Below are 15,293 nucleotides of genomic sequence, written 5' to 3'. Positions count from 1 at the left end.
TCCAGCTATTAATTCTTTGTTTGAAGTGACTTTTCGTCCACCAAGAAAATTTCCAGTTTTGGGAAGAGATGGAAGTCTAACGGAGCCATATCAGGTGAATAAGGCGGGCTTCGCAGCAATTCATACCTTAGTTGGTGTAATCCTGTCATTGCAATGGCACGTGTGTAAGATGACTTATTTTATCGCTAAACCTGGCCTTTCTTCGTGTATCTTTTGTTGTATTTCATCCAGGAGGTTAGCATAGTATTCTCCAGTAATTGCTTGCCCAGTGGGGAGAGAATCTACAAACAGAATCCCCTTCACATCCCAGTACACTGATGCCATGATCTTTCCCACCAAAGGAATTGTCTTTGCTTTCTTTCGTGATGAAGAATCAGCATGTTTCCACCGCTTTGACTGTTGTCTATACTCTGGAGTATAGTAGTGCACCCATGTTTCATCTGTGGTCACAAACCGGTGCAAAAAAATCTTGTTCGTTTATACTAAAACGGGCCAAACATTGTTCCGATATGTCCATTCTCATGCGTTTCTGATCCAGTGCCAAGAGTCGCGGCACCCATCTTGCAGATAATGTTTTCATTTCTAATTCTTCAGTTAAAATGTGATATAACCTTTCAGATGACACTGGCATGTGTTAGCAATTTCACACACTCTCAATCAGTGATCCTCCATGATCATTTTGTACACTTTTGCAAGGATTTCTGGAGTAGTGATACATCTTGGCTGACCAGTGGACTGTCACAGAAGACAGTTTTGCTAGACAACAATGAGTAAAAATAAACAAAAATAAATCAGCGATCTAACTTTTAGTTCCAATGCAATGAGCAATGATTATAACAGTAAAACATGCTGCATTTACCTCCTTGATTAGTTTACCTACATGCTGACCCCACTTCAACTTTTATCTGTTTGGACCTCAAGCAATTTTATTCCCTATGCTGTATTTAGTGAGTGACCATTATTATCTGCTTCTAGTGCTAAGATGCCTTCCCCAATTGTTTGAAACTGCATTATATGAGTCATTGTGAGATTAATACTTAAACTGTTTGCGTGAATAAGTTGTAGGCCTATTTAGTTAATATTTAAGCTTTGTCCAGTAACATTGAGTTTGCACTCTTGATTGGCGTACTTATGCCATTAGAATCGCCTTCAAAATCACTAAAAGAATGTTATTGTAAATTACTGACCAGAGAGCACATGTTACTGCTCCTTGTGGGACCCCACATATGTTGTTACTCCATTCTGAGTTCAGTTCCATTTCTGTGACACACCCTGTCCATGAGACTATCGGCCTTCTGTGTGACATTCTGCTCATTGAGTAAGCATTTCTCTGCGACAATTTAGAAGGGCCTATATCTGAACAGACAGACTGAAACTGAATATCCTTCATTGGGAGTTGATAAAGAGCACAAGCTGCATTTAACAATGTTGCAGTAGAAAGATAATGTTTCTCAGTTCATTATGAATTTTTGTTAACATATATCTAGAATTTCACTGCAGTGACATAGATGAATCTCAAGTCTCAACCAGTGTTGGTGGCTTGAGAAACATTAATGTGTGTCTAATATACTGGTCTCCTTTATTAATAAAAAAAAATAGTAATCCAGTCTTGAACTTGAATAGGGAAGGTGCTATACTATGGTAGCCTTAACGATAAATTGCAGTAGTTTAAAAGAAAAATGCCTTTTGCATGCTGTACATTAAATTTTTTATTTTACTTTTGTACCCAGACACATTTTACCTTATTTACAAGGCACCTTCAGTGGATGTCAGATCAACACAGAATTCATTATTAGTTGCAATGCTATGTTTTGAAAACAGAGTGACCACAAGAAAAACTACAAGCATTCAACCAGTTTTCCACATGAACTACAGCAATTTATTTTCAGCTGTACCAAAAAATGGCCACCACAAGAATCTATACAAATTTGTTAAGCTACAACTATCAGACAAATGGGTTGATGTCTTTTTTATTTACTCTATTAGTTTAAACTTCTTACCTTCATCTAGCCCCACCCACCCTCTCTTTGTTCTTTCCCCATCTATTTATCAGCCTTCCTCCTAGTTCTTAATTGCACTATTCACTCCACTTCTCATTTAACACAACATTTATCAGTCACTCTGTCCTCCTATCAGCTATAAGCATAGCGCTTACAGTGTAGTATCTTTGACTTCCTGCACTCTCTGATGTTTTGCTCATCATCATCTTTGTCTCCTTTTCTACAACAACAGGTGGGTCCCTTTCAACGCTTGCAAACTAAACATTGCTCCTACCAGTCAAAAGAACTAACAGTGCAAAATGCTAGGAACTGTTTTTTTCACTTTTAAATGATTATCAGCAGTACTAAAAGTTCACACCCACCATATCTGGTAATGGGTTAAAATTATTATTGTATTCTACTTCCATTAATTTAACTTAGCCTCAGGCACTGGCGTGAGCTGTTACATAAACTACTCTGCAGTACTTGTGGCCGAGTCTCACGCTATTACACTGAGCTAGGGACGCCACCACAGTATTGCTGACTGATAGATGCCAACTTTCTGCCTCAAACCCACCAATGCGAGGACCGGGTGCCGTCACATGAGATACGCAAGAGGGTCGGCGAGGTAGTGGTCGCAAACAACGGGTTGCTCTCTTGCCTGCCAGCTTCCTTATTATCTGTACGTGTCCGCCAGTCCTTCCTATTGAGGGCAAAATGCTCTTTCCGTGCCACCTGAGGTTCACTCCACAGCCGTAGCCAGTTTTCATGAGCATTGTAACCCTTAGTGGTAGTTCTTGGGAATAAAACCTATTTTCTCCATGAATCCTGGCATTTATAATTTTACATCTAGGAAAAAAACCCTGGAAGCGCAGCTGTTACTATCCTGACAAGCACAGCCATGTTGTCTTGTAGCTATTTTAAACATACTATTTTTCTCAATTTGGAATGTCCGTTTTCTTATGACATGCTCTCTGGAATTACATACATTACTTCTCCCCAGCTGAACAGTGTAAGTCTTTATGATAATGTTCAATGATGGATTTCATTTTCGTAACAGTAAATTGTTTTTGGAAGGGATATGCACACTCAAATTTATTAAATATGTAAGCCTTTCATGGTCACTGTTTACAACCATGGCAGTCTATGTACAAGGACACTTATAAAACACTGATTAACAGTAACTATGAACTGTCTTCACACTCCATCATCGAAGTCTACATATGGATTCCCTCAGTCACAATGTATGATGTAGATTATGTAGAGAACCAATATGTTTTACTCATTGTTCTAATTATGGGTGTCACACAGAACGAATAGTGTAAACCTAAATTTCTCTAATCTTATTGCCATTGCTCTGATATCCTGTAACTCCAGTGATATGGTGACAGACTGTGAAGTGGTGGTGATATTATGTGTGTGGCAAATAGTTCTGCTTTTGGCTGTTGGGACTCCTGGGATCACAGGGAACACGCAAATGACAAGGGGTTGGCCACTGGACTGCTACAGGAAAGAAATACTCAGTCCGCCAGGTAGACTGGCTGTTTATATCTTGTCTCTGAAGCATTATTTACACAGGTTCACAAATACCACTGTTACCTAATTTTTATGGGCACTGACTTTGGTTTGGAACTCGAGCTGTGTGGCATTGTATAAAATTAATCTGGCTTGAGCTCACATTACTTGCAGTCTTAATGTTCACTGTCTACTGTATTTTCAACCAAAAACTTAGTGTCAGTCTCGGTATCCAGATGTTATGAGGTATGCGGCAGTAACCTGTCACAGTTCTCAGGTTATGGCACAAAAACAGTAACGAGGAATTCAAACCCTTGAGTGTTACTAGAGCATTATAGACACAAAATTTATTTAATTATGGCCACAGCAGCAAATGCTGCAAAAGCAACATCAGCAAATTCAAATACAGTTCGAGATACTACAGAAACAGCAGAGCTGCCTGCTGAAAAGTATACAAGGCTAGTAATATTTCCGATGTTCACATTCAATCTGCTACGTACTGCCTTCTAGAAGTCAAATTTACAAGATGGTTCATAAATTACAACCACTTGCAGAACGTTGTAGCTTGCTGATCAACATCTTATGTTGTTTGCTGTCTAACCATTTCAAGACACAAGGACATGTAGTGGCTGCTACATTAAGTTACAAATGAGAATTAAGTATAGCTTTTTCTAGCCAAAATTTCTGTAGCTTGGCCACTTACCAGCAGTGGGTTGGCCAAAATTTTACCAGTGTGCTACAATTTGGTGCCCTATAGCCTTTGATTTACTAAGGCAGCAATTATAGCTAATTTGAATATCTTAATTTTGTGTACATAAGGAATTTAATAATAATAATAATAATAATAATAATAACATGGTAGCAGGGCGAATCGAACCTGAGCCAATGAATCGCCAGTCAGTATACTTGACCACTACACTACCGGGCAAATACATAAATTGTTGCTCGAAAATCACTCATAGTCTACACATGAATCTTTAGATGATGATGATTGGTTTGTGGGGTGCTCAACTGCATGGTCATCAGCATCCATACAAAGTGCCAATTTTTACACAGTCCATTTTATTGTCACAATCCAATCTAGTCACAGACACAAATGACCTTGCCGGGAATTGAACCCGGGACCCCATGGTCAAGAGGCAGCAACTCTAGCCACTAGACCACGAGCTGCGGACATAAATGTTTAGAGAATAATATATATAAGGGAAGAGATAGATTGCTACTAACCTTGAAGAGAACACATTAATTGCAGACAGGCATAACGAACAGACTACTGAAATGACACGTCATGGGATACCTCCGAATATTGCTTCAGACCTCCTCCTGCCTGGTGTAGTGCAGCAACTGACGTGACATGGATTCAACAAATCATAGGAAGCCCCTGCAGAAATACTGAGCCATGCTGTCTCTATAGCCAGCCATAATTGTGAAAGTGTTGTCAGTATAGGATTTTGTGCACTAACTGACCTCCCAATTATGTCTCATAAATGTTCATTGGAATTCATGTTGGAGAATCTGGTTGCCAAATTATTTGCTTGAATTGTCCAGAATTTTCTTCATAGCAATCGCGAGCAATTGTGGTCTGGCGATATGGCATACTGTCATTCATAAAAGTTCCACATTTGTTTGGGGGCATGAAATCCATGATTGCCTGCAAATGGTCTACAAGTAGCCAAATGCAAACATTTCCAGTCAGATTCCCCCTGCCTTATTCTGAAAAGGAAATACACACATGCACACGTTCTTTCACACAAGCAAGCATATCTCCAGCACACATGACTGCTACCTCTGGCATCTTGGTCTGGAGCATAACTGGACCATTCCTTTCCACATAAACATAGCCTACACCAGCACCAGCTCGCATAGTGTCTCGTTGAAAACTTGGGTCCATGGCTTTGTGGAGTCTGCGCTACACCTGAACCTACCATCAATTCTTACCAACTGAATCTGGAATTGATCTGACCAAGCCACAGTTTTCCAGACCTCTAGGGTCCATGTTATATGGTCATGAGCCCAGGACAGGTGCTGCAGACGTGCCGTGTTGTTAGCAAAGGCACTCATGTCAGTCATCTGCTGCCATAGCCCATTAACATAAAATTTTGCCGCACTGTTCAAATGGATATATTCGCCGTATGTCCCACATTGGTTTCATCAATTATTTCATACAATGTTGCTTGTCAGTTACCACAGATAACACCATGCACATGCTGCTGCTCTCAGTCATTAAGTGAAGGCCATTGGCCACTGCGTTGTACGTGATGAAAGATAATGCCTGAAATATGGTGTTCTCAGCACCCTCTCAACACTGTTAATCTTGGAATACTGTATTCCCAAATGACTTCCGAAATGAAATGTCCCAAGCGTCTCATTCCAACTACCATTCCACATTTGAAGTCTGTTAATTCCCATCATGCAGCCATAATCATGTTGAAATATTTTCACTTGAATCACCTGAATACAAAGGACAGCTCCGCAAATGCACTGCCCTTTTATACCTCGTGTATGCGATACTACTGTCACCTGTACATGTGTATATCACTATCCCATGATTTTTGTCATCTCAGTGTACTACACATTCACCTTTCTGTCAAAGCCTTCTTCTGAAAAGGAAATACACACATGCACACAGCCTTTCACACAAGCAAGCAAATCTGAAGGACACATGACTGCCACCTCTGGCAGCTTGGACTGGTGCGCAACTGTCACACCGGACAAAAGCTGCAATCTGGAAGGGTGGGGGTGGGAAGGTTGGGTTGGGGATGGTCAAGAAGAGCACTGCCTGGCAGAGTGTGCAGGGACTAGATGAAGGATGACAAGACTCCCACTATGTGTAGTGTTGGGAGGCTGTGGAGAAGGGAGGTGGGGAGCGAGGTTGATGGGGGAACCGAAAAGGAGAGGAGCAGGAAAGGGGAAAGACAGGGAGGTGTGTTGTCAGGGGGCAGTGCACAATAATGGTGACGAGATGTGAATAAGAAGGAGTTGGGGTGAGAGAACAGAGGGGGCAGAAATGTTGGGTGGAAAGTGTGGGGACAGTGGGTTACTGTACAGTGAGACCAGGAAAATTCCATGAGCTGTTGTAAGAATAGCTCTCATCTGCACAGTTCAGGAAACTTATGGCGGAGAGGAGAATCTAGGTGGCCTGGGTTGTGTAAAGCAGCCACTCAAATCAAGCATGTTGTGTTCAGCTGCACAGGGTGGTCTACTTTGCTCTTGGCCACAGTTTGGTGGTGGCTGTTGATCCTAGTGGACAACTGGTTGGTAGTCATACCAAAATAAAAATTTGTGCAATCATTAAGCAGAGCTGTTATGTGACATGCCTGCTTCCTGCTTTCACATGTAGCCCAGCCTCTGATGGCGTATGGCAAACCTGTGACAGAGTGGAATAGGAAGTGCTCGATAGACGGACTGGGCAGGTCTTGCAGCTGGGTCTTCCGCAGGATTATGATCCCTGCAGCAAGGTGTTCTGATTGGTGGTTGCAAAGGGATAGACTAGGATGTTGTGTATGTCAGGTGGCCGATGGAACACCACTTAAGGAGGGGTGGGAAGTATCTTGGATAGAATGTCCCTCATTTCAGGGCAGGATGATAGGTAATCAAAGCCAGGACAAAGGATGTGGTTCCCAGTCTGAGTTGGTATTGGGTAACGAAGGGGGCACTTCTACATCCCTATTCACATTCCCTCACCTCCTTTGTGTGCTGCCCTCTGTCATTACACCCATCTGTCTTTCCCCTCCCCTGCTCCTCTCCCTTTCAATTCCCCACCCACTGGCACACCCTCCCTCCCCTAATCTTCCTGCCCAACAGCCTCCAAATTGCTGCATTCAGTCAATGGGACAGTTGCACGTCAGTCTGAGCAGCCAGAGATGGTAGTTATGTATACGTGAGATGTGCTTGTTTGTGTGAATAAACGTGTGTGTGTTTCCTTTTCCAAAGGAGGCTTTAGCCAAAAGCTTAATGTGTAACAGTCTTCTTGTTGTGTCTGTCTTCAACTCAATGTGTCATCTTCACAGTGGGTAGGAATCTATCATCTTCCTTATATCGTTGATATTCCAGCCTGGAGTTTACACTGATTTAAATCTGTAGACAGCATTTTACCTTTTCCACTCAGACAAAATATTCAACAAACTTGAATGGGGCATCTACCTGCTTCTACTCACAAAATTTGAGCCAAATTGATGAGCCCTGTCCCACGAAATCCTGTTGTGAGATTTATATTTAAAGTAGATCTACTTAATTCTTTATGTCTCACTTTCTCCTTAAAAGATCTACTGGAAATGGGTCTCTTTAGGACATCATCTAAAGAAAATACTTTCGTACCAAACTACATGATACAATTACCCCCCCTTTTTTACCACCATCAATGACCTTTTGACTTACAAGGATAGAAATCTTAATTAAATAGAGGATATTACTTTTATGCATATAAACTGAACTGTTTGAATGCATTTAAATTTTATAATTAACCATTTAATATTGTGAAGAATAGCATAAAATTTAAAAAAAGGGGAATTATGACAGGAATCAAACCTGAGCCAACGAACTGCCGATCAGTGTGCACGACCACTTGGCCATGACACTGTTACATCAGTATTCCTGAAAAATCTCTCACAATCTACACTTGCAAAATACATTACACCTATTTTCACAGCAAAATGCTGACCTGGAGCTTTTGGCAACTTAGCATTTATAGTACCAGAAGGGATGATGTCACATCACAGTATGTACAGCTGAAAATAGACAGATGGGTTACTTGCATGAGTTGAGCATAGCGTGGATGACAATCATTTCGGCACTCGACATTGGTTTAGAGTTATCCAGAGAGATCACTATAAAACATGTTTTCATGATTTTATCCCATATCAACACGCATTCAAAGAGAAATTGTGTAATTTTAGTGCAATTTATAGCTCCCATTCAGAGACAATTTAAAGATGATATCTGGCTTGCATTAAAGGTGAAATGGCATAATTTTAGTGCAACATTTACTGCATGCTGTAGCACATTAACACATGATAACCAACCAGCTCTGCCACATACTGTGCAAAGACAGTCTCGGGCACATGTCAAAGCAATTCAAAATCTCCCTGCACCTATCTGAAAAAGTTCCAGTCATTTGCTCAGCAGCGTGTAACAACCAACTGCATGCAAATAACAGTCCAGGCGAACTATATCTAAGTACAAAGAAGTGTGGTTATTCATGGCATTTGCACCATGATTCCAGCTTGATGAAAATATTATGGATCACTATGGGGAACAGACTATGAGGTGCCTATAGACATTGAACCACTGTCCTCAGTTATATAAGTCCCACCTCCACCACAAGAACACATTCATGAGATCCTGACCACACAAATAAGTGCCAAGAGCCATTGGCAGGGTTGCCTACTTCTTGTAACCCCTACATCATTTATCCTGTTTCCACACTAGGCAGTTGTTTTACATTGACATATAATCTAACAAGTATCCTTCAGTTTGAGCTCTCTATTAAGTAATATGTTTGCTTTTAAGTTTTGCAATCCTTCATCTATATGTATCTCATCTACCTTGCACATAATTTACTTATTAAAGTGCTTGCCTTGTGGTGTCTTATGTTTTATAATATTCAAGTTTTTCTCCTAAGAGTTGAATGTCTGTTAGCAACTGTGAGGCAACCAGGAATCAGCTTCCAGTCTCACTTACAATACCCAAATATTTTCTGACTGCTTTCATTCAAGGCTTTGTCTTACTGATCATATTATAGACTTACTGTCAATGATTCCTTTCTACACGTTCACTGCATCAAAAAGTTTAGATATGTTCACTGGCATGTATTCTACTTATGACAATCAAAAATGGTTAACTGGCTGACTCCTAAGGATAAATTTCATGAAAGATATTTAGTACAGTATTGCATGAGCATTTGTCCCTGTTACTTGGCTAATTGTACATGTTATCAAGCTACTGCCAATAAATTGAAATACTGGACTGGTGAATTTATGTGCAACTCTCTCCGTCTTTCTCAGAAGCATTCAATAATTCTGATAATTGATGCAACTGTCTCGACAGAAAAAAATGGTTATTACTGTTGGCTCACCTTTCCTCTCTATTATAATCCAGGTTATTTTATATTCTAAAGTAGTAACACATCACTAACTATAACTGTTATGTTTTACAATAAAAAAAATAAAATAAAAAAAAAATAAAAAATAAACATGTCATCATCGTTGGCTTTCACCAATTCTTTCCAATACACATTTCATTTAAAATGAAATATTAACTAGCTACTTATTTCTGTCTTCAGAAAACTTTCTATTTGGAGCACTGTGTAGCAGCTCTATTAATTCTTCCGCATTTAAAGACAACCAGGTTTACGTTCTCTCTTTTTATCAGCAAGAATGTGTGTTTTATTCTGTAAACAGGTGAACTACTTGTCTCTGTGAGGGAAACTACACGGAACTCAGAGAGATTTTGTGAAACTAAACAACACTTATATGTACACCATGCATACTCTGCTACTCAAATAACTGGTTTCTGCAAATAAAACAAATCTGATCTTTTCACAACACCCTTCAGTTCTCCACTTGCAAGTATAGGTTAAGAAATCAACATCAAAGTTTGCCACATCATTAACAGAACCTCTAATTTTACCTCTACAAGACTTTCTACATGACTACAAATGACTCTGGGACCAACGAAACAAATCCCAAAATGTATATTCAGCCCATGAGTGAGTCACTACTTCAGTCAAACAATGAAAGATACTGAGAATGGTTTACGAGACAATAACATTAATTAAAGTTATGTATGTGTCTATTCTAAGTTCTTACTTAATCACATTATGCCTTTAAAAGTACTGTACTACAATTTCGGGCACTGGTCATTACAGCCTGCACCACTCAGCATTACTTACATTTCAAATGTTCTTATCTCTATTTCACATTTAGATTTTATTTTAACTACAGAAATTTTGTATTGAATACGACCATTACCTGAAATAGCAGGTTATGTGACACAAAACTCTCATTGCCTGGACTAAAGAACAGCTGAAATGCTTCAATTGGAACAGCCTCAGTTGATGTCACATCATTAGTTGTTCCAAAAAATCCATTTTGATTTGTAGTACTGGAAGTTGGTCTTGTCACTGGCTTTTTACCATACAGCTGAACAGCTTTCTGAAATATCAAACTAAGTGTTAGAGAATTAACCTCTATATATCTAACAATGGAGAACAGTATCATTTATGCTAAATACAATAGATTTTAAAATCAACAACACATGACCAAATGTCAGAATTATTCGAAAAGACAAAATACAGCCAATCAAGCTCACCGAGTGTAAGGTACATTGTATATGACACACCAGCTAAGAAACTATATCAGTGGAAAGCTAATTTCAAATACTGTATTTACTTAAGTATAATATGACCCTGAGTATAAAAAAAGCCTCTTTTCTTGAGAGCCTCCTTGAAAAGATTGTAATTTTAATATACTCTAACTAATATTTTATTTTTAACATACTCCACCTAATTAACAATACAAACTGTTTAACTGACAGAAGGTATCTTCTTCTCATACACTGAATGTCTACTTTTTGATAATATGTGGAGAAATAAAATAAATAAAAAGAAATAAAAGTTTCTTCAAATTACTGCAACCAGCTGCCTTTTGTTTTGTTCTTCAATTTATTTTTTACTATCCCACTGCCGGTTTGGAACCGCCTAGCGATTCATCATCAGATTGTACATACTTTAATTGTTTGCAGCAGCGTGGGAGTCATGTAGAGTGATTAGTATCCATTAGTTGGATGCCAGTGTACACAGTATTCTGGAAAACACATTTAATGTAATATATTTTCCAGTGATGTTAATTGTGCTGCACTTTACACACTTAGTCACAGGTAACACATTTCAAATGCTATAGAAAATGTTATTTATGTTTTGTGAAGCATGTGGCACGTGTTACCTGTGGCTCAGTGTGTTAAGTGCAATACAATTAACATCACTGTAAGAACTGAAAAGTTTACATCCCTTCAATTTTTGTTTTGTTTTGATTCCTATAGCCCACGTTTCATACCTCACTTAAAATGTATTGCCTATGGGTGTTGATTCAATCAAATTATGGCTTTTTAGTATAAATTCCTTAATACAGCTAATGAACACAGGACATTCAATACATAACACTTTCCCTCATTTCTGCATTTATGTTCTCACTTCAAACGAGATGTTCTATTGATTGTAATCTTGATTTTAATACATGCTATAGCACATGTATGTCACTGTACAAGGGGTATGCAGAAAGTAGTAGACTTTTGAAATAAAAAATTGATATGGGAAAACCAAATTTTAATAAACACATTTTAAAGGTACATGCTTAACCTATTTTTCTACATAACCACCATTCAAAGTGAAGCACTTATCATAGTGCAGCACATATTTTTCAGAACCATCTCTGTAGAAATTTCCAACTGTGATTGCAACCACCAGTGTGTAATGGCATGCAGTTCAGTGTTGGTATCAACGAGTTGCATAGCAAGCCATGTCTTCACCGTTGGAAAGAGGTGGTAGTCACTTGGTGCCAAATCTGGACTGTGTAGTGGATGATCACATACCTCTCAGCCAAACCCCATATGAGTTCTCTAGTGCAACTGCCCGTGTGTGACAGTGCGTTGTTGTGCAAAATCAAAACTTTTACGCTACATTTTCCCCAAAACTTGTTCTGTATTGCACATCTTAACTTCGTCAGTGTTTCAAAAATTTCAACTGGTATGCAGTTTTTTGCCAACAAAGACGTAATCACATATTTTATTGTAGTGCACATTTTAACATGTTACAGAAAGCAAAATAACAGAGAAACAGACCATAAGCTACCACCATTGGATGGGTACTGAGTGTAGGAATGTTACGGCACCAAGATGGTGGCTGTAGCCCTGCCCCCGCCACAATAGGGCAAAATTTCTGTTACTTTTTGGATAGCCCTTATGAAACACAATTAACTCAGGAAAGCTTAATACTTCATGAAGTGCCATTTCAACAAATGAACATGTGAGACAAGAAGCTATACAGTCTCTCTAAGTTTGTAGCAACACTACAAGAATATCACTTACTTTTAGAAACTTTTGGTAACGATATCGCATGTCCACATTTTTTGCTGATGTGGTAACCACAGCATTTGTTGGCGATCTCCCCCAGTTGCAGTTTGCGTATTCATCAAGTGTTCTGTGACTTCCATCACGACACAATAATTCAAAATCTGTTCTCAGTACCCCAGCTGGAAAAAAGAACAACAAATCTAATAATGAAGTCCCAGGTACAGTTTTGTTTGTCAACTAACTAATACAATGATGTTATACAGTCCAGTTCAAGGATGAAATCTGATACAACAATGAAAGAACTGGTTACTCTGCTTGTCAGTTTCATTTCATTTCCCTTCCGCAATGTTCAAGCAAGCCTGTTATGAAGCTGCAAATATATAATAAGAATTAAATTCTGATCAGTCACACAAAAAACAATCTTTTTGCACTTCAACAATGCAGCTATGAAGCAATTTGTGCAACTGAGATGAGCCAGATATTGTGCAATTCAATTATAAAATTCAAGCCCCCAAGTAATTCACACTCTATGAGCATGGGCAAGATATATTTGCTATGACATTTTCTGAGACTGCAATAGTAATATTATTGGCCCAGTAATCAACTGCAAAAATTTATTCATAAAACTGCTGTGGAAGACTAATCCTCTACAGATGTGTGCTGTTACCCTCAATTATTAAACTTCAGCAATTGTTTATAAAAAAAAATTTGAAGGTATCCTGGGATGTAACAAAGTCTCCTCCCCCCCCCCCCCCCCCCCCACCACCAGCACCACAAAAAAAAGGGAAAAAACATGTTACTCAGGTTCATAATCAACATTTTTCTTTCCAGTTTGGTCTTAAGAGATCCCATTTCAGAGCAATAACTCCAGTAGTTTACTTACGTGGGCCATTCCTTTAATACTTTTAGCTGCATTGTTAAGTCTGTCTACATCAAACACAGCATTATGAGTGTTCTGTTTGTCACAGTCACATCAAGTAAATATCTATGCTTAACCCTGTACATCCATATTAAATGGAACAAGCATGTAAGGGCAGTAGTAGGAAACAGAAATGATCGGCTTCCATTTATTGGTACAATTTTAGGATGATGTGGTTCATCTGCAAAATAGGCAACTTATACAACATTAGTGCAACTGATTCTTGATTGCTATTTGAGTGTTTAGGATTCCCACCAGGTCAAACAGGAGAAAAACATGAAAGCAGTTCAGAAGCAGGATGCTAGATTTGTTACCAGTATGTCCAATCAACTTATGAGTGTTATGAAGATGCTTTATCAACTCTAATGGGAATCCCTGGAGAGAACACAACATTCTTTTTGTGAAACACTGTTGAGGAAACTTAGAGAACTGCCATGTGAAGTTGGTCAGAGAATGCTTCTACTGCATTTTGAGTAAGAATCACAAAGATAAGAAAACTTATGGCCACCATGGAGCCATACAAAGTCGTTTTTCCTTTGCTCTATTTGTGAGTGGAACAGAAAAGGAAATAAACAGTAGCAGTACAAGATACCCTCTGACATACACTATACAGTGGCTTTCGAGTATGTATGTAGATATAAGTTACTAGTAACATCTTTTTCTTTAAAGCTTGGCACTGTGTGCAGGAAAACAAAGTCATCTGAATAACAGCAAATTCTTCTCATCTATAAGGGAAGTTTGAAAAGGAGGGGCATGTCACTGAAGACCTCAGGTTGAGAGAGATCCACCAGTTGTGAAGAAACTGAAGGGTAGAGATGAAAGAAGAAGCGTTAGAGAGTGTAGGGCAACAAATAACGTACAGGAGTAAGGACTATGTCTGTTTCTTTCTGGAGATGATAGAAGGACAGAGAAAGAAGTATAAATGGATTGAAAGGAAGAGAAATTATGACTTGAATAAATATTGCAGTTAACAAGTAGGAGGTAAGCGGAAAGGGAAGAAAAGGAAAAACTGAAAAGAAAGAGAGAAAACAGAAACAAATAATACAGTAAATAATGAAATCCTATCCATGATGAAAAGGGGAGGATTTTAAGAGAGGCTAAGGAAGGGCGGATTGATGTAAATATATGCTGGAAAGCAAGTTCCAATCTCCAGGACTTGAGGCACTGAACTCACTGAAATACTTTTTTTTCCCACTGAACACCAAAAAACCAAACTCAGCAACAGCTCTATGCAAAGTTGGGTATTGTATTGTGTTTACTACAGAAAAACTTTAGAAATCTCTTTTTCACCATTTTTACAGTATTTAACTCATAATACATACAAAATTTAACATCTCTCTCCCCTACAAACAACTCTCAATTAGAATTCTGAAATTTACATATGACGTAGATCTACATAGTGTGTCTAATCATGTAATAAATCTGTATTTAATTAGGGCCAGAGTTAATGTAGTTGTTCAAATAGATACATTTTTTTACAGTGGGAATAGTTTACTACTTGAGAAAAGGCAGCAAGCACAACACTTTACACAGCGAAGTTGGTAGCACAGTGGAAGCCATCAACGCCAGGTTCTGGTGGGTGTATTGCTGGCGAGAACAGTCCAGTTCGAAAGCTATCAAATTCCTGCAAATTAAATTAGGCTGTAGTACTGGATGTGAGCATTCAAACATGCTCCAAGCTGGGTATGCAATGTCTCCAAAGCAGAGAGATCTTCAGTGGGGATCATTCCAGTATAAAAGTAGTGGAGTGAACACAAGTTATTTGGTGCACAACACGCAAGATTTTACAAGTTTCTCTGCCTTTGAGGTTGTAC

The 15,293-nt window shown here is 38.8% G+C and overlaps 1 protein-coding gene across 1 annotated transcript in view; it reads right to left on the bottom strand.

Moving 5' to 3' along the window:
- LOC126356226 (melanotransferrin) overlaps positions 1-15,293 on the bottom strand; it is a 125,274-nt gene that overhangs the window by 48,987 nt on the left and 60,994 nt on the right. The window contains exons 7-8 of the mRNA XM_050007044.1: positions 12,576-12,739; positions 10,463-10,645 (exon numbers count right to left, since the gene is read on the bottom strand). Of these exons, the coding sequence (XP_049863001.1) occupies positions 10,463-10,645; positions 12,576-12,739 (347 nt within the window). The remainder of the gene's footprint in view (positions 1-10,462; positions 10,646-12,575; positions 12,740-15,293) is intronic.

This window comes from Schistocerca gregaria, chromosome 3 (genome assembly GCF_023897955.1).
Source record: "Schistocerca gregaria isolate iqSchGreg1 chromosome 3, iqSchGreg1.2, whole genome shotgun sequence".
Lineage (NCBI taxonomy): Eukaryota > Metazoa > Arthropoda > Insecta > Orthoptera > Acrididae > Schistocerca > Schistocerca gregaria.
Note: the sequence above shows the minus strand (reverse complement) of the source record. Positions and strands in the feature narration are given on the sequence as shown.